This window comes from Oryx dammah, unplaced genomic scaffold (genome assembly GCF_014754425.2).
Source record: "Oryx dammah isolate SB20612 unplaced genomic scaffold, SCBI_Odam_1.1 HiC_scaffold_24, whole genome shotgun sequence".
Taxonomy (NCBI): domain Eukaryota; kingdom Metazoa; phylum Chordata; class Mammalia; order Artiodactyla; family Bovidae; genus Oryx; species Oryx dammah.
In genome coordinates, this window is record NW_024070208.1 from 74,268,991 (window position 1) to 74,292,055 (window position 23,065).

Below are 23,065 nucleotides of genomic sequence, written 5' to 3' on the forward strand. Positions count from 1 at the left end.
TTCAGACTTAAATTGAAAAAAGTAGAAGGGCCTGGCAGCGGGGTAATATACACAGTTGTACCAAATCCTAGGGCTGGGCCTTACCTGGGTGTGGGACAGGAGGAAGCAGAATAGGGAAGAGTGAGAGAGAAACAAACACATGAACAGGAAATCAGTCCTGAATATTCATTCAAAGGACTGATCTGAAGTTTCAATACTTTGGCTACCTGAGGTGAAGAACCAACTAACTGGAAAAGACCCTGATGCTGGGAAAGATTGATGGCAGGAAGAGAAGGGGATGACAGAGGATGAGATGGCTGGATGGCATCACTGACTCAATGGACGTGAGTTTGACCAAACTCTGGGAGATAGTGAAGGACAGGGAAGCCTGGCATGCAGCCCATAGGGTCCTAAAGAGCTGGACACGACTTAGCAACTGAACAACAGCAACAGTATCAAAGGAAGATGGGATTTCAAAGAGGTGAGATCTATGGTCAAAGGAAGCAAAGAAATCCAAGAGGAGGAAAACTGAGAACACTTTTCCATGTATAATTTATCAATCCATGCGGTGACTTAGCTTGTATCAGAAATGTTAAAGAAGCTCACATCCAAAGACGAACTGGGGCCCCATTGTACAAAGCAGTCACATTTATATTCTCTTGCCTAAACCAAGTAAATGACAGTAATGTGCACAATAAATGGGTAACAAAATGAATTACTTATTATTTATCTTCTCTCTAAATAATTGTTTATGAACCTACCATTTTTAAAGACTTTAATTTTTCCTTAAAAGGGGACAGGGGGAAAGGTCATTCCAGAAAATTGATATGAAGGCAGACTTTTGGCCTTGAGGACACAGTGGTGGAGAAGGCAGCTGGTTGGGGCATGCTAATTATGGAGCAGTTTAAAAAGGACAACATGGGTGGTTTTTAAAGCTATCTGCTCTACCCTCCACACTCTAAAAAAGGAGGGCCCCTAGCAGCTCACTACTGATGCCCTTCTCCAGTGGGGGTGGACAGTGGGACCTGAGACTCTCACCTGTCTGTTTATCTGAAAGCAGGAGACCAGATAAACTGGACACTGGACACTCCCTTCAAAGCCCGAGGAAGAGGCGTGAGTGTTCTCGGATTTCTACGTCACCTCCTTCATGGTCTCCCACCTGCAACCTAAGGCTATGTTTAATACCTCCAGCTTCCCAATCTCACTTAGCCATGGAGCATCCAGCTCACCCCGGCGCAGGAGGTGGAAGGATTATTCAGTTCAGTCGCTCAGTCATGTCCGACTCTGCAACCCCATGAATCACAGCACTCCAGGCCTCCCTGTCCATCACCATCTCCTGGAGTTCACTCAGACTCACGTCCATCGAGTCCGTGATGCCATCCAGCCATCTCATCCTGGGTCGTCCCCTTCTCCTCCTGCCCCAATCCCTCCCAGCATCAGAGTCTTTTCCAATGAGTCAACTCTTTGCGTAAGGTGGCCAAAGTACTGGAGTTTCAGCTTTAGCATCATTCCTTCCAAAGAAATCCCAGGGCTGATCTCCTTCAGAATGGACTGGTTGGATCTCCTGGCAATCCAAGGGACTCTCAAGAGTCTTCTCCAACACCACAGTTCAAAAGCATCAATTCTTCGGCGCTCAGCCTTCTTCACAGTCCAACTCTCACATCCATACATGACCACAGGGAAAACCATAGCCTTGACTAGACGGACCTTAGTCGGCAAAGTAATGTCTCTGCTTTTGAATATACTATCTAGGAAGGCTTATTGGTAAATATTTACTAAATAAATAATCAGTCCATGGCTGCAGATGGTGAGTGCAGTCATGAAATTAAAAGATGCTTGCTCTTTGGAAGAAAAGCTATGACAAGTCCAGACAGCATATTAAATAGCAGAGACATGACATTACTGACAAAGGTCTGTATAGTCATAGCTATGTATGGATGTGAGAGCTGGACCATAGTGAAAGCTGAGCACCGAAGAATTGATGCTTTTGAACTGCAGTGCTAGAGAAGACTCTTGAGAGTCCCTTGGACTGCCAGGAGATCAAACCAGCCCATCCTAAAGGAGATCAGTCCTAAATACTCATGGGAAGGGCTGATGCTGAAGCTGAAGCTCCAATACCTTGGCCACCTGATGTGAAAAGCTGACTCATTGCAAAAGACCCTGATGCTGGGAAAGACTGAAGGCATAAGAAGGGACGACAGAGGATGAGACGGTTGGACGGCATCACTGACTCCATGGACACAAGTCTGAACAAACTCCGGGGGCTGGTGATGGACAGGGAGGCCTGGCGTGCTGCAGTCCATGGGGTTGCAGAGTCAGACATGACTAAGATACTGAACTGCACTGAAACCAAATCCAATCAGGCTCAAATACTTACCAGCTTTATCCCAGAATTCTTCTTATACATGACCTCTTTACCTCTTGCCTAATTATGGCAAAGCACCAATTCTCTGCCTCCATCCCCACCCTAACCACTGGGCTCAGCATCACTGTCACCCTATTTCCCTAGCAAAGCTCTGATCCAGGCACCTGCCAGCACAAAAACCCAAACAAAGTAAAAAGTTCACACCCAGCACACCCTCTTTCTAGCCCTCCTTGGGTCACCAGGATCTGCCTGCTCTCCCAACACCACACCAGACTCAAAAGACCACATTCAGCAGACTTCCTCCCTCAAGACCTTCACCTTAGCATCCCTCTACCCAGAATAGCTGTCATCTCTCAAATCGACTTCAGCTCAAATTGCCACCATCCTCATTAAGCTCTTTATGATTCCCTCCACTACTCTCTTTGCTGTTCACTTCAGTCGTGTCCAACTCTTTCCGACCCCATAAATTGCAGCACCCTGTCCATCACCAACTCCCGGAGTTTACTCAAATTCATGTCTATCGAGTCGGTGATGCCATCCAACCATCTCATCCTCTGTTGTCCCCTTCTCCTCCTGCCCCCAATCCCTCCCAGCATCAGGGTCTTTTCGAATGAGTCCACCCTTTCCATTAGGTGGCCAAAGTACTGGAGTTTCTGCCTTAGCATCAGTTCTTCCAATGGATCTCCTTGCAGTCCAAGGGACTCTCAAGAGTCTTCTCCAACGCCACAGTTCAAAAGCATCAATTATTCAGTGCTCAGCTTTCTTCACAGTCCAACTCTCATATCCATACATGACCACAGGAAAAACCATAGCCTTGACTAAATGGATCTTTGTTGGCAAAGTAATATCTCTGCTTTTCAATATGCTATCTAGGTTGGTCATAACGCTCCTTCCAAGGAGTAAGCATCTTTTAATTTCCTGGCTGCAATCACCATCTGCAGTGATTTTGGAGCCCAGAAAAATAGTCTGACACTATTTCCACTGTTTCCCATCTATTTCCCATGAAGTGATGGGACCAGATGCCATGATCTTCGTTTTCTGAATGTTGAGCTTTAAGCCAACTTTTTCACTCTCCTCTTTCACTTTCATCAAGAGGCTTTTTAGTTCCTCTTCACTTTCTGCCATAAGGGTGGTATCACCTGCATATCTGAGGTTATTGATATTTCTCCCGGCAATCCTGATTCCAGCTTATGCTTCTTCCAGCCCAGAGTTTCTCATGATGTATTCTGCATAGAACTTAAATAAGCAGGGTGACAATATACAGCCTTGATGTACTCCTTTACCTATTTGGAACCAGGCTGTTGTTCCATGTCCAGTTCTAACTGTTGCTTCCTGACCTGCATACAGGTTTCCTAAGAGGCAGGTCAGGTGGCCTGGTATTCCCATCTCTCTCAGAATTTTCCACAGTTTATTGTGATCCACACAGGCAAAGGCTTTGGCATAGTCAATAAAGCAGAAATAGATGTTTTTCTGGAACTCTCTTGCTTTTTTCCATGATCCAGCAGATGTTGGCAATTTGATCTCTGGTTCCTCTGCCTTTTCTAAAACCAACTTGAACATCTGGAAGTTCACAGTTCACGTATTGCTGAAGCCTGGCTTGGAGAATGTTGACCATTACTTTACTAGCATGTGAGATGAGTGCAATTGTGCAATAGTTTGAGCATTCTTTGGCATTGCCTTTCTTTGGGATTCAATGAAAACTGACCTTTTCCAGTCCTGTGGCCACTGCTGAGTTTTCCAAATTTGCTGGCATATTGAATGCAGCACTTTCACAGCATCATCTTTCAGGATTTGAAACAGCTCAACTAGAATGCCATCACCTCCACTAGCTTTGTTTGTAGTGATGCTTTCTAAGGCCCACTTGACTTCACAATCCAGGATGTCTGGCTCTAGGTGAGTGATCACAGCACTGTGATTATCTGGGTCATGAAGATCTTTTTTGGACAGTTCTTCTGTGTATTCTTGCCACCTCTTCTTAACATATTCTGCTTCTGTTAGGTCCAGAATGAGGTCCACTGGAGAAGGGAATGGCAAACCACTTCAGTATTCTTGCTTTGAGAACCCCATGAATAGTATGAAAAGGCAAAATGATAGGATACTGAAAGAGGAACTCCCCAGGTCAGTAAGTTCCCAATATGCTACTGGAGATCAGTGGAGACATAACTCCAGAAAGAATGAAGGGATGGAGGCAAAGCAAAAACAATACCCAGCTGTGGATGTGTCTGGTGATAGAAGCAAGGTCTGATGCTATAAAGAACAATATTGCATAGGAACTGGAATGTTAGGTCCATGAATCAAGGCAAATTGGAAGTGGTCAAACAGGAGATGGCAAGAGTGAACGTCGACATTCTAGGAATCAGTGAACTAAAATGGACTAGAATGGGTGAATTTAACTTAGATGACCATTACATCTACTACTGTGGGCAGGAATCCCTTAGAAGAAATAGAGTAGCCATCATGGTCAACAAAAGAGTCCGAAAATGCAGTACTTGGATGCAATCTCAAAAATGACGGAATGATCTCTGTTCATTTCCAAGGCAAACCATTTAATATCACAGTAATCCAAGCCTATACCCCAACCAGTAACACTGAAGAAGCTGACGTTGAACAGTTCTATGAAGACCTATAAGACCTTCTAGAACTAACACCCAAAAAAGATGTCCTTTTCATTATAGGAGACAGGAATGCAAAAGTAGGAAGTCAAAAAACACCTGGAGTAACAGGCAAATTTGGTCTTGGAGTACAGAATGAAGGGCAAAGGCTAATAGCGTTTTGCCAAGAGAATGCACTGGTCATAGCAAACAACCTCTTCCAACAACACAAGAGAAGACTCTACACATGGACATCACCAGATGGTCAACACCAAAATCAGATTGATTATATTCTTTGCAGCCAAAGATGAAGAAGCTCTATAAAGTCAGCAAAAAAAAGACTGGGAGCTGACTATGGCTCAGATCATGAATTCCTTATTGCCAAATTTAGACTTAAATTGAGGAAAGTAGGGAAAACCACTAGACCATTCAGGTATGACCTAAATCAAATCCCTTATGATTATACAGTGGAAGTGACAAATAGATTTAAGGGACTAGATCTGATAGAGTGCTTGATGAACTATGGACGGAGGTGCATGACATTGTACCATCCCCAAGAAAAAGAAATGCAAAAAAGCAAAATGGCTGTCTGAGGAGGCCTTACAGATAGCTGTGAAAAGAAGAGAAGCCAAAAGCAAAGGAGAAAAGGAAAGATATAAGCATCTGAATGCAGAGTTCCAAAGAATAGCAAGGAGAGATAAGAAAGCCTTCCTCAGCGACCAATGCAAAGAAATAGGGGGAAAAAATAGAATGGGAAAGACTAGAGATCTCTTCAAGAAAATTAGAGATACCAATGGAACATTTCATGCAAAAATGGGCTCTTTGCTGAGTAACCGTTAACTTTCTTATCTTCGATTTGTTATTCTTGTTTAGTTGTTGAATCGTGTCCGACTCTTTTGTGACCTCATGGACTGTAGCCAGCCAGGCTCCTCTGTCCATGGGATTTCCCAGGCAAAAAAACACTGGACTGAGTTGTCATTTCCTTCTCCAGGGGATCTTCCTGACCCAGGGATCAATCCCACATCTCCTGCATTGGCAGGTGAATTCTTTACCACTGAGCAACCTAGGAAGCTCATCTTCAGTTTGCTGCTGCTGCTGCTAAGTCGCTTCAGTCGTGTCCGACTCTGTGCGACCCCACAGACGGCAGCCCACCAGGATCCCCTGTCCCTGGGATTCTCCAGGCAAGAACACTGCAGTGGGTTGCCATTTCCTTCTCCAATGCATAAAAGTGAAAAGCGAAGGTGAAGTCGCTCAGTCGTGTCCGACCCTCAGCGACCCCATGGACTGCAGCCTTCCAGGCTCCTCTGTCCCTGGGATTTTCCAGGCAAGAGTGCTGGAGTTGGGTGCCATTGCCTTCTCCGCATCTTCAGTTTAAACGTGTATAAAGTTTATTTGGCCATCTTCTCTCCCCTATCAGTCCTTCAGCAAGGTAGGAAAGGATGTCTTACTCATCATGGTTCCCCCAGGTGCTCAGTGCTTGGCACAGACAGGAACCCAGCAGATGTTCAATTAACTCCGTGCATGTGTAAAACAAAAACTCTATCTATTGCTGTACAACACGGGGAATGCAGTGAGTAGTTTATAACAACTGTAAGTGGAATATATCCTTAAAAAATTGTGAATCACTATTCCCTGGTGGCTCAGCTGGTAAAGAATCTACCTGCAATGCGGGAGACCTGGGTTCAATCCCTGGGTTGGGAAGATCCCCTAGAGAAGGGAATAGCTACCCACTCCAGCATTCTGGCCTGGAGAATTCCATGGACTGCATAGTCCATGGGATCGCAGAGTCGGACACAAAGGAGCGACTTTCACTTCACATACATACTGTACAGCTGAAACATATAATATTGAACACCAGCTATAGTTCAGTTCAGTTGCTCAGTCGTGTCTGACTCTTTGCGACCCCATGAACCACAGCATGCCAGGCCTCCCTATCCATCACCAACTCCAGGAGTTTACTGAAACCCATGTCCATCGAGTCGGTGATGCCAACCATCTCATCCTCTGTCGTCCCCTTCTCCTCCTGCCCTCAATCCTTCCCCGCATCAGGGTCTTTTCAAGTGAGTCAGTTCTTTGCATGAGGTGGCCAAAGTATCAGTTTCACCTTCAACATCAGTCCTTCCAATGAACATCCAGGACTGATCTCCTTTAGAATGGACTGGTTGGATCTCCTTGCAGTCCAAGGGACTCTCAAGAGTCTTCTCCAACACCACAGTTCAAAAGCATCAATTCTTCAGCACTCAGCTTTCTTTATAGTCCAACTCTCACATCCATATATGACTACTGGAAAAACCATAGCCTTGACTAGACGGACCTGTGTTGGCAAAGTAATGTCTCTGCTTTTTAATATGCTGTCTATGTTGGTCATAACTTTCCTTCCAAGAAGTAAGCATCTTTTAATTTCATGGCTACAATCACCATCTGCAGTGATTTTGGAGCCCAGAAAAATAAAGTCAGCCCCTGTTTCCCCATCTATTTGCCATGAGGTGATGGGACCAGATGCCATGATGTTAGTTTTCTGAATGCTGAACTTTAGGCCAACTTTTTCACTCTCCTCTTTCACTTTCATCAAGAGGCTTTTTAGTTCCTCTTCACTTTCTGCCATAAGGGTGGTGTCACCTGCATATCTGAGGTTACTGATATTTCTCCCGGCAATCCTGATTCCAGCTTATGCTTCTTCCAGCCCAGAGTTTCTCATGATGTACTCTGCATAGAACTTAAATAAGCAGGGTGACAATATACAGCCTTGACGTACTCCTTTACCTATTTGGAACCAGGCTGTTGTTCCATGTCCAGTTTTAACTGTTGCTTCCTGACCTGCATACAGGTTTCTCAAGAGGCAGGTCAGGTGGCCTGGTATTCCCATCTCTTTCAGAATTTTCCATAGTTTTTTGTGATCCACACAGTCAAAGGCTTTGGCATAGTACAATTAAAAAATTAAAATCTATTCAGATACATAGAAGTACAGATGTGGAAGCACTTATAATATGTATATTTATTTGTCAGTCAAGCACTTGTTCATTTCTTTCCCAGGGGCTTACTAACATAATCCATACAGTCTTAAAGTAGGAAGCAAAAATCAAAATCAATCAATGAAACTAAATAAGAATTTAGCCTAAACTAAGTAACGCACCTTTACATAGAACCAGTTTTAGTATTTTATGAATAAAGATATTCCTCTGCACTTGAAAAGTGGTGCTTGTCAAGTATCAGCTATGCCTGTTATTACGTATCATTATCAGTATTGTCACATATCAGTTACGCCTGTTATTACATACCAGTATCAGTATTGTCACCTATCAGTATTAGCCTAACTGCAATCAGCAGGATGTCACCTTGCCTCCAACAGCCCCCATGCTAAGTAGTCACTATCTTTTACAATCACTGAAAACCCAGGCAATAGCACCATGCAAATCTGTGTTCCATAGAGCTTAAAGTCACTGACAATTTTGCATAAAAAACTGAATTTCCTTTTCATGCACAGTTCTCACAATCAATTCAGATTATTTTTAATCTGGAGCCCCACGAAAATTGGTTTCCTTTTCACTTCTGAAGAAAGCTGAGGTTTTACAGTTCTTACACCCTCAATGATAGCAATATAAATAGCTATGATAATACACTACCATATTATTTAACATAAGTTTAATATGTTAATATGATACTATACTATTTAACATAAGTTTCATATGACTTAAGGACTAAATAAGGATCCAGATCCAAATCCTTGCATATTTGGGGGTCTTTGTGACTCAGAACATATTTTAGATGCCATGAGAAATAAATCTCTTAAACGCCCAATCTGTTCTTCCTAGTTGGCGAATTACTGGTGCACAGCTAAAGATCTTAATTTAGGCCTCTTTAGAACATCAATAGCAACATTATCATAAAAATGAAACGCCTTCCCTCCCTCTCTTGCGCTCCAGGTCGGTGCCTAGAGCCTCACCCACAATTCCCACTGCACTCCTACTATTGAGGCGCATTTCCTCTATTTAATACCTTCTTGAGACAAACGTCCTGTCACTACTCCTACTGAACATCCAGGTCAAGCTTCGTGTTTCCTGGGTCTCAGGAAAGCAGTGTGATAGCTGAGGTCCCCGTACGCTTCTGGTCCCCTAGAAGCCACCTGCACTCTCAGCATATTCCTAGGAACTTGACCTGCTCTCGTCACAACTGTTCTTCTTCCTTCCAGGGTGCAAACAGCCAAGAGGCAAAAGACTGTTGAAGGAGAACACCAACCCAAGAGCTCCCTGGGTCCTGTCTGCGCACCTTTTCCCCCAAGCCTGCGCACTCTCCGAGGACAAGGTTTATCTCAGTGTTTACCCTTCAGACTCTATTGAGCACCTTGATGACCAGAGACAACCGGGGCTCTAGTGAACATTACAGCACAAGAGCTTAAAAGATGGTATTAACAACAGGGCATTTTTGTCTGCTAATGTCATTGTTAAGTAGCCAAATAGAAAAAAATGCCTCAGGATCTGCTAATATTCCAACTGAAGGATAAACAAGAGGAGCTGAATCTCAGGAGGCTCCAGGGCAAGACACCCTGGCTTGATAATAGAGAAGATCACAAGGAAGCCTGGAGCAGAGTAGACTGGGCTCCATCTGGCCTCTGCCCCTCCTCTCCCAAAGGTCACCTTTGATGGAAATGAGCTCCAGGGCAGCACCAGGCCAGGCTCCAGAGCAAAAACTGGTCGGAAAGGAGCTTAAATCCACTGCAGGCTGGTCAGTGTCCCCCATGTTGCACAGGTGACATTGGGTCAAGACCACGAAGAGGCAGGCATCACAGGGGGAATCCAGGTCTCCTGACAGGAAGTGTGGGGCTCACTGGGACATGCTGGGAGGATGGGGGTAGGTGGTTGGGGCTTGCTTTAAGACTCCAAGATGCCAAGTGGTAAGCAAAGAAGTCAGGACTCTTCCTGGTCATTTCCAACAACTGAAGCTATGGGAGAGGACATCTGTGATTCTCTCAGATTCTGGAAGCTATTCTGAAACCCCTTTCCTCAAATGGACCCCTCTCCCCAATATCCACCAAAGGAGCCCATCCCCACCATCCCACCTAGACAGTCTCAAGCAGGTACGCCTGATACAGTAATTGGAGAAACACACTGTGTCAGGAATCTCAGCCCATCTCGGGTATAAGTGGCTTCAAGTTTTAAGTCCCCTGCATGGATCACAGCCTTGCTGTGGTGAAGGGGCTTGTGTGACTCAATGAAGCTATGAGGAGACAGAGGAGCCTGGCATGCTGCAGACCATGGGGTCACAAAGAGGCGGATAGGAATGAGGGACTGAAGAACAACAAATCTGATACATTAATTGGCTTCTGATAAATTAAAATTTGATATATTAATTGGTTTTTCACAAAATCACCTCCAAAGAAATCAGGAGAGTACACACATTCTTCCACACACAGAAAATAATAATAAAATAGTTATTTCTGTTCTTTTGAAAAGAAATAACCAACATTCTCTCAGAAGGTTTTCTTCTAAGAATAAAAAACATTTTAAATGTCTATGAACATTCTAAAAGACTGGAGAGAAAAAAAAGTTAACCTCAGAGATTAAATATCCTGTAAATTCTAGCCAGTGTAATGGTTTATAAATGAATGTAATATACTATAAATATTATGGCACCTCTGCTATCACCATAGGAACTCTGCTTTCTACTTAAGAAAACAGCAATATGTTAGAATGACAGATTAAATAAATTCTCTAAACAGTATTACAAACGCAACTCTTTCTGTAATGATATAACTTGAACAAACTGCCATTTATAGCTGAATATTTATTTTAGCCAAGGGAAACCAGCCTGAAAGGTAAAATGACCTAGATTAACAGAGTTTATTATTCTACATTAAAGAACTTTAGGTTACTAGGTCCAGGAAGGGTTTTTTCCCTCAAGCTACATAATTATTTTAACCAAAGTACACATAAAACTATGATCTTATATCCCTTAAAAAATATTATTTGACTACTAAATTAATTCTTCCTTCATCAATAAGTTTCTATTGAGATCTTTTTTAGATGAATCTTGTCATTCTGGCTTTTTTATTTCTTTCTCTCTGTCCTAATATTCCTTAAACCGAAATGAAGAATGTATTTCTTGGCTTATGGAAAAGTGAATGTCAATCACCCATAAACTGGCTTAGGACTAATGAAATACATAAACGGGAAAAAGATCCATGGTACAAATAGATGTTTGATATGCTGATATTATCTGATTACCACGGTCTGTAAAGATATTTGATGAAATGCAAGAGCAAACAAGGTAAATTCAATTATTTCCTGTGATCAGTGGAAAATACATTGGATCAAGAGCCATAAACTGGATCTCACTCCTGTCTGTAATACAGACTGTATGACCACAGACAAATCAATTAACCACACCACACTTTATCTTCCTCATCTGTAAAACTAGGAAGCTGGAACAGATAACCTCTAAACTACCTTTTACCTTCAAAACAGTATGATTTCTACCAACCCAGAGAATTTATGGTACTTTCCAGAAAGGTACATAATGATTCGAGTTAACCATTTAAAATTTTCTGAGAAACTCAAATTTTAAAATGATATCTTCTGACAGTCCCTGCCCTCTTATCAAGAAAAAATGTCAGCTATCAGCCAGGTGACCTTAAGTGAGTCACTTGATTTCTCTGGTCTCGTTTCCTCATCAAAACAGAAATTTAAAAAAAACAAACCAAAAAAAGAAAACACAAACACTCACTATCCCTGTCTATCTAACTAGATTTTCCAGAGGCTCAAACAAGTTGTTCTTTGGAAAGGATTTTATAAAACTGCCAAATGCAAGATTTAATTATTTAACCTGGGTCTCCTTCCTCCTTGAACATTCAAAACAGAACTCTTAACTAGTTGACAATATTTCTGCTACCAAGATGCATGTGTATATCTTATCCCAGGAATACATTTTACATTAAGGTGCACATGTATATAAACGTTAAGAGGTACAATTTTCAAAGAGTACTAATTTGAGTGTCTTAAACGAAGCACCAAAATTTCCCTTCTATATTCATTACTTTTTTCTAGATAATTATCTATTCACTTATGAAAGCTAGACAAGAAACCTTAGAATATATAAAGAACAAATCATATTCCCTTTTCATGCATTTTCTTTAAAAATTTCTCTTACCCACAGGTTATTTCTTTCACAACTGTGACATACCTATTATGTTTCCACGTACTATTTCTTTTCCACCCAACATTATAATTTTCCCGTTATAAATTCTCCTGAAGGAGCTCTATTATGAGTTTATATGATATTCATTTTTAGGATGCCCTTATGAATCACAAAAGTGTGTACTATTGGGTATTCAATGTGCACCAGACCCTATTCTAAGTGTTTTTTATGCATCTTCTCACTTAATCACCACAAACATCTAAAAGAAAGTGTTATTATGATATCCATTCCTGGGGTCGAGGCATTGAGAAAGCAGAGCTTTCTCTGAAGAGCTGGGTTTAGGATCTCCTGAGCCCAGGTTCTTATCCAATATATCCTACCACCACTTATCACAGAATTACTTCCCTATTAACAGAACTTGGGTATACCAGGGTATTTTCTATATTCCAGAATTCAGAGACTAAACATCTGATATTTAACTTACTCCTGAAACAAGAGCAAGTTTAATTTTTTTTAGATTCTTATCATTTTTGCTTTTTGTTTCTGTCTGTCCTTCTTCCTAATGGGCTTCCCTGGTGGCTCAGAGAGTAAAGAATCCTCCTGCCAATGCAGGAAACCTGGGTTCATTCCCTGGTTGGGTAAGATATCCTGGAGAAGGAAATGGCAACCCACTCCAGTATTTCCTGGCAGTTCAGCTGGTAAAGAATCTGCCTTCAATGAAGGAGACTCCAGTTCGATTCCTGGGCTGGGAAGATTCACTGGAGAAGGGATAAGCTACCCACTCCAGCATTCTTGGGCTTCCCCGGTAGCTCAGCTGGTAAAGAATCCGCCTGCAATGTGGGAGACTGGGTTCAATCGCTAGGTCGAGACGATACCTTGGAGAAGGGAACATCTACCCACTCCAGTATTCTGGCCTGGAAAATCCCATGGGCTCGCAAAGAGTTGGACATGACTGAGCGACTTTCACTTCCTGGAGAAGGAAATAGCAACCCACTCCAGTATTCTTGCCTGGAAAATCCCATGGACAGAGGAGCCTGGTGGGCTACAGTCCATGCGGTCGCAAAGAGTTGAACACGACTGAAGTGACTTAGCACATACCATAAAACTTCATCAACAAAATAGTGTTTATACTTTAAAAAGTGAACAACCTAAATACACTGTTTATGGGTTTTTTTTTAACTTTTCATGGTAAAGAACTTAATCTATATGACAGAATGTGTGTTTTCTCTACGAAAACAGTATGTGAATCTGTAAATACAAAAGAGTTTGAGAATAAACTTCTCGTGGCCAGTGGAGACCGTAGGCAGTTCACTGACATTTGCTTTCAGATTCAGTTTCAGATTAACATTCAACAAATGTTAATCTATAATAAATTAAGTGGGCATGTCTCTAACACATGCACTGACCCAACCAGCCTCCCTAAGCAGACATACCCAAGCACTATCTTAACTGGATTTATTCCCGCCAACTTCAAAGAAATGGGGGACAGGGAGATTCCAACAAACCATTTGGCATTAGAGTCCTGATCAGACTATAAGTCTCCTTGCCTTCTACTTGCTGATAAGAGTTAAAGGAGTCCATTCAAGAAAAAGTGACAGAGATGTAAATGAAACCGAAAAAAACTTCCTCATCTAAGTACTCTTGATGATTTGCAGAACTGATTCTAGTGATAGAAAAACACTTCCAGATTTTTATTCTTTGTGTTTTTGTTTTGTTCTCAGATAAATGAGTTACCAAATACCTAACATAAGAATCAGATCACTGTGTTGTTTTACATACTGGAGTTCAACAGAGTTGGTGAAAACAAACTGCCCTAAAAAAGGAAATTAACCTTACTTGTGTTAAAATGTGTTCGGGTCAGTTCAGTCGCTCAGTCGTGTCCGACTCTTTGCGACCCCATGGACTGCAGCACGCCAGGCTCCCCTGTCCATCACCAACTTATGGTTAAATTAAAATGTGTAGCCGCTCTCAAAACTTATGCAAAGGTCATACAGGTGTACTGCCAACCGCTTTTTCCTAAAGCAGACAAAGGGCCAGCCCCAAAATGATGCATTCTTACTTACATGAACATTATCAAATCTATCAGGCAGCAATGAGAAACTAATGAAACAACACATCCTCTACATTAGGAAAATTAATCTGGCGGAGGGAGATAGGCTGGAATGAAATAAATAGAAATGGGTTGCAGGGGAGAGACAAATTAGGGGCAATGGGGAATCAAAAAAAGATTTTAAAACAAAACATGTCAGATATAGAAACTTCAGGAATCTTTCATTCATCAAAATATACAGTTATTGCTGTTTAGTTGCTCAATCGTGTCCAACTCTGCAACCCCATGGACTGCAGCACTCCAGGCTTCCCTGTCCTTCACTATTTCCCGGAGTTTGCTCAAACTCATGTCTGTTGAGCTGGTGATGCCAAAAGTATTTATATGTATATATATATGCATAACTGAATTACTTTGCTGTGCACCTGAAACTAATACAGCATTGTAAAGTAAAGTCGCTCAGTTGTGTTCGACTCTTCGCGACCCCATAGACTGTAGCCTACCAGGCTCCTCTGCCCATGGGATTTTCCAGGCAAGAGTACTGGAGTCGGTTGCCATTTCCTTCTCCAGAGGATCTTCCCAACCCAGGGATCGAACCCAGGTCTCCCACATTGTAGGCAGATGCTTTACCGTGTCTATTGAGGCCCTGCTAATTGCCAGGTACTGGGGAAACCATAGTGAACCAACAGGCCAGGGAGGGAAACAGGTGACACAAACGTATATACATGTCAATATATAAACTGTGTTAAGAGTACAAAGGAAAACAACAGTCTGGGTGGATAGGCAAGGCCTCTGAGAGGCAAGGACCTGCAAGCACAGTTCCAAAGACCCAGGCGGGTGGCCTGGCGGTGAGGAGGGAGGCAGGGTGGTGATTTCTGTCCGCCTGGGGGCAAGAGCTCCCGCCAAGGCCGTGGGGTACGAGAGAGCCTGGCATCCAGAAGATGGAAAAGCCGGGCTGGTGAGCAATGCACAGGTGGTGCCTAGTAAGGAGAGTGCCTTACAGTTCAGGGAAGAGGCTCCTATTCCCAGGGCAGCGGGAGGCACTGCGGGGACCAATGTGGTGTGCAGCACGCTCAGTTGCGTTCGACTCTTTTGTGATCCCCATGGACTGTAGCCCACCAGGCTCCTCTGTCCATGGAATTTTCCAGGTAAGAATAGTGAAGTGGGTTGCCATTTGCTATTTCAACTGGTGCGTTAAGGATTCAGATCTGCAGTCCTAGGGATGGAGTAAGAGTGGAAGCAGAGACCAAAGAGGAAGGGTGTTAACCTGCAGGAGCCGAAGGAGAGGCAGGAGCCGAAGGAGAGGCAGGAGCCAGAGAACTGGTTGGCAGGCGGCAGCCTGCAGCACGGCTCACCACAGACTTTCGCTCTCCAAAGGCCCACAGGCAGGACTGGGCTTCCCTGCCCTCTGCAGCTGGGAGTGTGGCCAAGAGATGTGCTTTAGCCAACAAAACATAAGCAAAAGGGGTGGGTGGAAACCCAGGAACCTATGAGGGAGACCCCACATGTTTTCCTGGCACAAGAAAACCCACCTCTTTCAAGGCAGGGGCCATCTCATCAACCCAGATCCCAGGATGTGGACAACGTGGTCCTCAGCCACCCGCAGTGGAAGGGCCGCGTGAGGGAGAAACAAGCCTTTCCATTTTAGACCGCTGAGACAGAGGAGTCATTAGCCCATTCTGACTGATGCAGAAATAAAACGTGACGGATGCTGTGGCGATAGGATGAGGAAGGCAAAGGAGGTGAGCAGAAGAGACAAAGGAGGAATCAGAGGTTTCAGAGCTGGTGACCATGCAATGGTGCCTCTCACTAAAGAAAACAAGTACGCAAGACAGACAGCTGGTTTGGGACGAAAGGTGGCAGTTTATGATTTCACAGGTGCCAAACGTAAGGGACTGGTAAGACAGCTGAGTACATATGTCAGGCAAGTTAGCAGAAAAGCAGCTCTGAGCTGAGGGGGAAAAAAATCAAAACTGAGATAAAGATTTGCAAACTGCAACAAGGAACCCAGCTCCTTGCAGAGTCAAGGGAAGCGATAAATTGTTACGAGCCGAAGGAAGACAAGGCACTCTTTAGGAAGGGTGGTGAGGAGCGAGGGGACGGAGGAGCCGGAGGAGAACCACAGGAGGGGAGGAAGGGGTGCTGAGTGGTACCAAACGGTGCAGGTGACAAGCTGAAGGGGTGAGGACTGAGACCCTGCCCCACACTAAGGGTAGAACCAGGCTGCGGGGCCACAACCCGAGGTCACCCAGTGGTTAGTATTAAAGCGGTAACAGAACCCAGGCCCCCTAACTTGACCACAGGCCTCAATGCCTCCTGACATGATCAGGGAAGAATTTTCTCAAGTCATTATTCTTCTAAAACTAAACTTCATGGCATCATAAACAACCCAACCCCACAATTCATTTAGACTACTGTTAAGACCTTTAGAGAGTTTGCAGTGGGTCGGTGGTTTACATTTTTTGCCCTGAACCCTCAGCACTGTGACTTCAGACACTGTCATTTATGTATATTTCAGTCCAGTCCTCAGGGGGAGTTCATACAGTTGTTTAAGTACTGCGCCAAAGAATGGGAGCATGTGAAAGTTCTTGATACATATAGCCCAGCTCAAGTAGTCATACCATTCATCATGTTATAAAACCCAGGAGACACAATTCCCATAAAATGCCATGTTAATGGAACTGTGAGATGAGGTGACCCTGCAAACAAAAGTGCCCAGCTCGCCCCATCCTTGCAAAACCTCCTCTATCTTTGCAAATTTATCAGGCAAAGATAGCATCCTGTTTTAATTAGTGTTTCTGGAATCATTAGCAGGGCAGAACTTTTTTTTTTCCTGTTCTTTATTGGCTAACTGTATTCCTTTCTTTGAGGAACTACCTATGAATATCCTTTCCTATCTTTCTTTCAACATATTTTTCTTTTTTTAATTGACTCCTAAGAGCTCTCATTAAATTTTTTTAAAACAACACTATGACTGAGATATAGATATACAGAAGAGGACAAATACTGTTTCTAAGCTTATGACTGGCTTTTAAATTTATGCTGCTTGTGACACAGAGAACGTAGGTTTGAGTGTTTGCCTAAGGAGGCAGGGTGGTGAGCAGGGACACATGGTCTGAAGCCACAGTCCCCAGGTTCAAGACACAGATTCCCCCACTTACAGCCTCTGACCTTGAAATGACTTGACCTCCCATGTGTAAAGCCCTGACACATATCCTAGGACACAGTAAGTGCTTAGTAAGTGCTGTCTCCAGATTCATTTAGTCAAGATGAGCAATCTTTTATTACAATATGAGCTTACCTTTGTTAAGCACTTACTATTAAGTATCTTTACATACATTAAATCTTTTAATCTTTATTTTAAGAACTCCCTGAGATAATAATACCCAACAATCCCAATTCTCAGATGAGTAAACTGAGACTTAGTGAAGACATCTGATCAAAGTCCTCAGATCATCAACGGCAAGGCCCTGGGTTCACCTCCCAAGCCCAGGCCAAACTGGTTTTGTCCTTTACTTTCATTCTTTAAAGAAGTCCCTCTCTACCCTTACATGATTATTCATCCATGTTTTATGCCATTTCTTTGGCTTATTTTACGTGTGTCTCTTACATGTAGTTATCACTTATTGCAGTATGTGATATAAGGTGGGGTCAATACTTTTTTGTGACATCATTTACTCAGTGGTGTACCCACCAGGTTTGACTTACTACTCACACGTACCCTAAAAGTTGACACACACAGAGGGCCGTTTTTGTTCTATGCCAAAGACTTCACTTTGGGTCCTTAGGACTGTGTGACACAAAACTGTCATATTATTTACCCCCAAGATCACACAGAGGGAAAGATCTCTAAGAAGAGGATGTTCAGGAACTGGTTTGAACCTCCTCCCTAAAATAGGTTTCAAAAAGACAAGAAGGAAAAATGTCTATTTTATGATCTGTTCTCAGCCAGTCCTCGAAACTGTCCTCCAAATTAGCAACTGTATTTCTCAAAACTTCTCTCCCTTCCTCTTAAACCTTGCCCTTCCCTGCCCAAGCTGCTCTGCTCCCACTTGGCCTAGCCAGGCCTTTGAAGGATGTGCTCGGTCTCTGCCTCTCATTCCTTTCTGGGAGAAAAGTCTCCCTGGTCTCAGCACCTCCCAGGTCCCGTTCAGTTCCTCACAAGCCCTCTCCCGAGTGTATCAATTCTCTGTTACTTCATCTTTCTCTGCTCTTTCTTAGTATGTGTTCCTTCACATGTCTTTGATGGGTTTCTCCCTACTGCTATCCTATGTTGAAGACTGACCTGTCCACCTGTTGAGAGTTGAAATCATAAACCCTTCAAGGCAAGAGCCTGCTCTGAACAGCAGCAGATCCTCAGCACCCAGCAAAAAGTCCTAGCGCAGAACAGTCCCTAGACAAACGTGGATAAAGGTTTCACAGTTCCACTCCTCCCTTTTCAAACTCAAGGCATTACAAATGCCCTCCTATCTCCCAATATTCAAATAGACCAGAAACCAAAGAAACACACACCTGTTGTTGATTATCGAGTTGGAGATGGGCCTTCGCCCTGCTTCCTGTATGCTGGGACATTTCTGTTGTTGGGACTCCACCACAGGGTGGAGAAAGACGGTGAGGTGAAGCCCCGGCCAGTCCAGTTACCGATTTACTATCCTATCTGATTTAAAATTACAGCCAAAATGAGGTTTTACGTTATCTGGGGATTTCAAAGAACACCACCCCTCGGGTCTCAGGTTACCTCGGATCATACTGAACTGGGAGGGTGAGAAGGGCCCCAGGGCGGCACTCCGGAGATTATCATGCCTGTCCGTCCCCCTCCAGTCACACAAAGGGAACTGTGGTGCCGGCCTGACTTGGTTTTACTTCATCTCACACTGCAGGGCTCTCGGATGCCTGTGGAATGGTGTCACCAGCAGGGACTTGATGGCGAAGGAGGGCCTCAAGCTGGGCATGCTGAGATAAGATCGGCAAGGAGGCAGGTGACTTGGGCAGCGATACCCGAGCGCATGGAGCTGCCAAACCCACGTGAAGGGCCCCGTCCCAATATTCACACAGATTTTTCAGAGAAAGGATATTTTTAGGCCCTGGGTGGTATACTTCCTTAGATCTAGGCCATTACAATGCTATCTTTAATACATCTGAAAGGTCCAATCACTACTCAACACTGCTCAGGGAATTATTTCTAGTTTTTCTCCTGAGCTTGCCTATGATCTGAACGTGCTGCCCTCCTGACTGTGCTCAATCAAGGAAAGCTAATTCTGGAACTGTGAGGATTCTTCTTTTACTACCCCAAATCATAAATGACATCGTCCACAGTTAGGAACATTACGAGTAGCAGCACCTCTACTGCTCTTATAAAAGAGTCGGACTCAATTTAGTGACTGAACGATGACAACAACTCCTATAAAAGCATCTTTGAATTGAAGCCTGATGGTCGGGAAAGGGGACTCTAGAGCAATCTAGAACAGCTTCTCATTTACAAGAACAGGAGCCCTGAGGTGCAGAGAAATTAAGGGACCAACCCAGGGTGACTTAAGTACTGGTAGGATATTGACCAGGCACCGTTTAAAAGCTTTACCCATATTGCTCACTAAATCCTCTCAACAACCATGGAAAGTAAGTACAAATTCTATCTCTGCTGCACTACAGGTGAGAAGCTCACCACGGCTGAATTATGTGCCTAAGACTGCACACAGATGGTTCAGGGCAGAGCTGGAATTACAGCCCTGGTATTCTGACTTCAGAGCCCATGCTCTGCACTATCAAACCTCCCAGATTAAAACCCAGGACTCCCGACTCCCGGGAGGGTTCGCTCCGTCATTACTGATTCTAAAGCTCATGAAAGAACAAACCATATTTGAAACGGCCAGTAAAACTTTTTAGGATCCTGATGCGAACAAACTACCACCATTCAAAGCTGTTTCTGAAGCAAACTGGGAAGTCTGAAGAGTATTTCAACAGATTATTGCTAACTTTGACATAATGGCATTACAGTTATGTGGGAAAATATACCTATTTTTAATAATATGACTTAGCAACTAAACAACTGGGTATTATATGGATGAATGACGGGCACCATAGAACTCGCAATCACACAAAAATGGAGGGGGAAAGCGGGACAGTTAAAGCAAGTTTAGCAAAATCTTGATAATTATTGAATCTGGTTGATGGATTATGAAGGTTCATTATGATATTCTCTCCACTTTTTTGCATTTTTTTCAAGGTTTACAAATTAATATCATCTTTAAAGGCCCACAAACCTGAGCCTATAAAAAGTGAACCTATCAAACAAAAAAAAATCTATGAGTACACCTTACTTTTTTTTTAATGGCAGCCTTTATCACCCACTGAATTATATAATTCTGTTGTTTCTGATGTCACAGCCATTCAGCAGTACTAGAAGCATGAGAAGAGCTAGTTAAGTCCATACTCTTATCTGTTTTTCTTTCAGTCAATCTACAGAATTGCTATAGTAGCCAGCTAGGTAAGAAACATTTATTGTGTGTTTACTATGCTATTAGCACTGACTCAGGCTGCCAGATAGAGCAAAGTATTACCTCCATCCTGGCTGGATCAGTGGACCCTGGGATTCCAAACCCTGAACTGGTTGCTGCTCTGCCTCCCGAAAGGATCTGGGTACCTTCTTAGACCTTCCTAGAACTAAGCCGAGACAGGTGCACCTGCTGTGGCTTCCTGACAGACACGGAAGCAGCAGGTGGTGGCAGAGTACCCAACAGGAGGTGAGGGGGGTGAGGGTGATGGGCAGTTTTTAATATCTGTAAGTTATCCCAAATTCTCTCCATCAGCAATGCAGAACCACAGCAACGCATTTCCCTTTTAGCCCAGGAGCCTTTCAAAGGCCCAAGGGGGCCCACTTGACTTGTTTCATCAGACAAGCGGTTGAAGGTAGACATCACTAAAGGGTTGAGACATCTGCCAAACGTCTGACTGTTCACGCTTCAGGGTGTCCAGGGAAAAAGAGATGTACTGTTAACGTGTCGTGAGACAGAACACAGCAGCAGCATGTCACACATGGGAATGGGTACTCCTGGGTCACTATCAGTAGGCCAGCCTCCTATGGGAAGGGCTGCTGAATTCAAGGACTGCTGCACAGCAGTGGTGAGCAGTGTTGTACTTGACCTAATGGCTTGTTAAATTAGAACCTCCTTTTCAGTCCAAGTCTGTCCGCAGTATGGAACTCATGATTTTATTTATTCTTTTGATTCAAATTTATAATAGTGGGATATTATTAGTACCCCCAGTTAAAAGAACTAAGTTTACTTTCATAACAGAACAGGATGCCACAGATGTTTGTGGGTTTTATCCTTAACATACACACGTTGGCAAAAGTCAGGAAGATGCAGGACATACTACTTAGGCCAAAGCAATGAAAGGCAGGAAGAGATCCCAGGTTTTGGTCATTATCAATTCCCGCTTTACTCCTTATCATCAAATGATCAACTTCAGTAAAAACAGAAATACAAAAATTCCTTATTACTGAACAGATTGGAGTTTAAGGAATCTAGAGAGAGCTGTCAGAGCCATCGAGAGAAAAACAAAACTGAGCCAACAAGCTATGGAAATCAGTGAAGCTTCATCTCCATTCTCCACAAACATCATTCATGTTATTCTGTGTCTGGCCAGGAAGGGCATCTATCTGCCACCAAAAGGATGAACCAGGCCCTGTGTTAAGGGACCCAGCACTCCACCAAGACAATACCCCACACACAACCCCACGAAGCCCTAAGAATCACTTCCAAGGCCCAATAAGCACAAGTCACTCACCCACAAACAAGCCCCTTTCAAGAAAACAAAACGCCAGCGCCCGGTGCAAGGAGCTGCTGAAAGTGTCCAGCTACCCATGAGGGCACGCTGCTGCTCAGACATCGCTCCTCTCTCTCACTGTCCAAGCGACCAGGGCGTACTGCGTTTCCAAACAGCAGGACCCAGCCCGAGCAGTTGAAAAGTTGATTTAAAACTCATCTTCCTCACACTCAGAGGCCTATGTTCAAAAGACTTTCTGCTAGGACCAGATTAATCCCCGAGGCAGCTTGCTATAAATCCCCCAAATCGTAGTCATTTGCACCCTTGCGGAAGTCACCAGCGATTCCTAGCAAGCCTCATAACCTTTCGTAAGAGGCGCTCAAATCTCAGGATGCCGGCTAGGGGGAGGGAGTGGAAGAGAGATTGCGGAACCCCTGCCCTTCTGGGGCTCAACCCACCCAAAGGGGGTCCGCGGGGCCGTATCCCACCCTGGGTGTCGGACTGAAAGAGGAAGCTCCCACATCCATTCCCCTGCGCCCCTCCAGGCCACAGGTGTCAAGCCCCCCGCCCTTAACCCCCGGAATAAGGGAGGAGGAGAAGGGTGGGGAGGGAGGGATGGGGGAAAGGAGAGAATAAATTCTCAGTTGGTAAACTTGGCGGGGGGGGGGGGGGTTTGAAATGAAGGAGATGGCGATTTCCCTCCCAGGGAATTTCCCAGGAGGGAGGTGGGCAGCAGCCGGGAGAGGACCCACGGGCGTAGGGTGGAGTTGGTGCCCCCTTCAGTATCTTCCCTTTTCCCCTGTCCGACACCCGCCTCCTCCACCACCTCTTAATCCTGCAAGCCCCAGGAGGGTCGGTGGCTCTGCCTCCGCCGGATCGACTTGAAGGAGCGCGAAAGAGGTGGCCGCCCGCCCTCCCGCCTCCCTCCGCGGTCCCGCACTCACCAGGAGCACCGAGCCGCGCACCACCTCCGACACGCTCTGCCGCAGCTCGGCCGCCGTGCCGGGCTTACTCAGCCCCCGGGTGAACTTCCGAGTCTCCGCCGAGGCGGGGAGCAGCGGCGGCTGCGACATCCTTGCCGCCGCCGCCGCGCCTGCTCCCGCAGTCCCCGGGCCGCGCCGCCGCCAGGTGCGCCCTGGGCGCTCGGCCCGGCCCGCCGGCGGCTCTCCCGGCGCCGCCGCCCGCCCG

At 44.5% G+C, this 23,065-nt stretch overlaps 1 protein-coding gene across 5 annotated transcripts in view; it reads right to left on the reverse strand.

Annotated features, from left to right (window-relative positions):
* Nucleotides 1–23,025, reverse strand: part of DOCK9 (dedicator of cytokinesis 9) — a 282,181-nt gene extending 259,156 nt beyond the window's left edge. For 4 of the 5 annotated variants that reach the window (XM_040267390.1, XM_040267379.1, XM_040267394.1 and 1 more), the window contains exon 1: nt 22,822–22,950. In XM_040267390.1, coding sequence (XP_040123324.1) covers nt 22,822–22,950 — 129 coding nt within the window. Of the gene's footprint in view, nt 1–22,821 lie in introns of all 5 variants that reach the window. The other variant, XM_040267374.1, reaches the window with a different exon arrangement.
* Between the last annotated feature and the right edge of the window lie 40 nt (nt 23,026–23,065).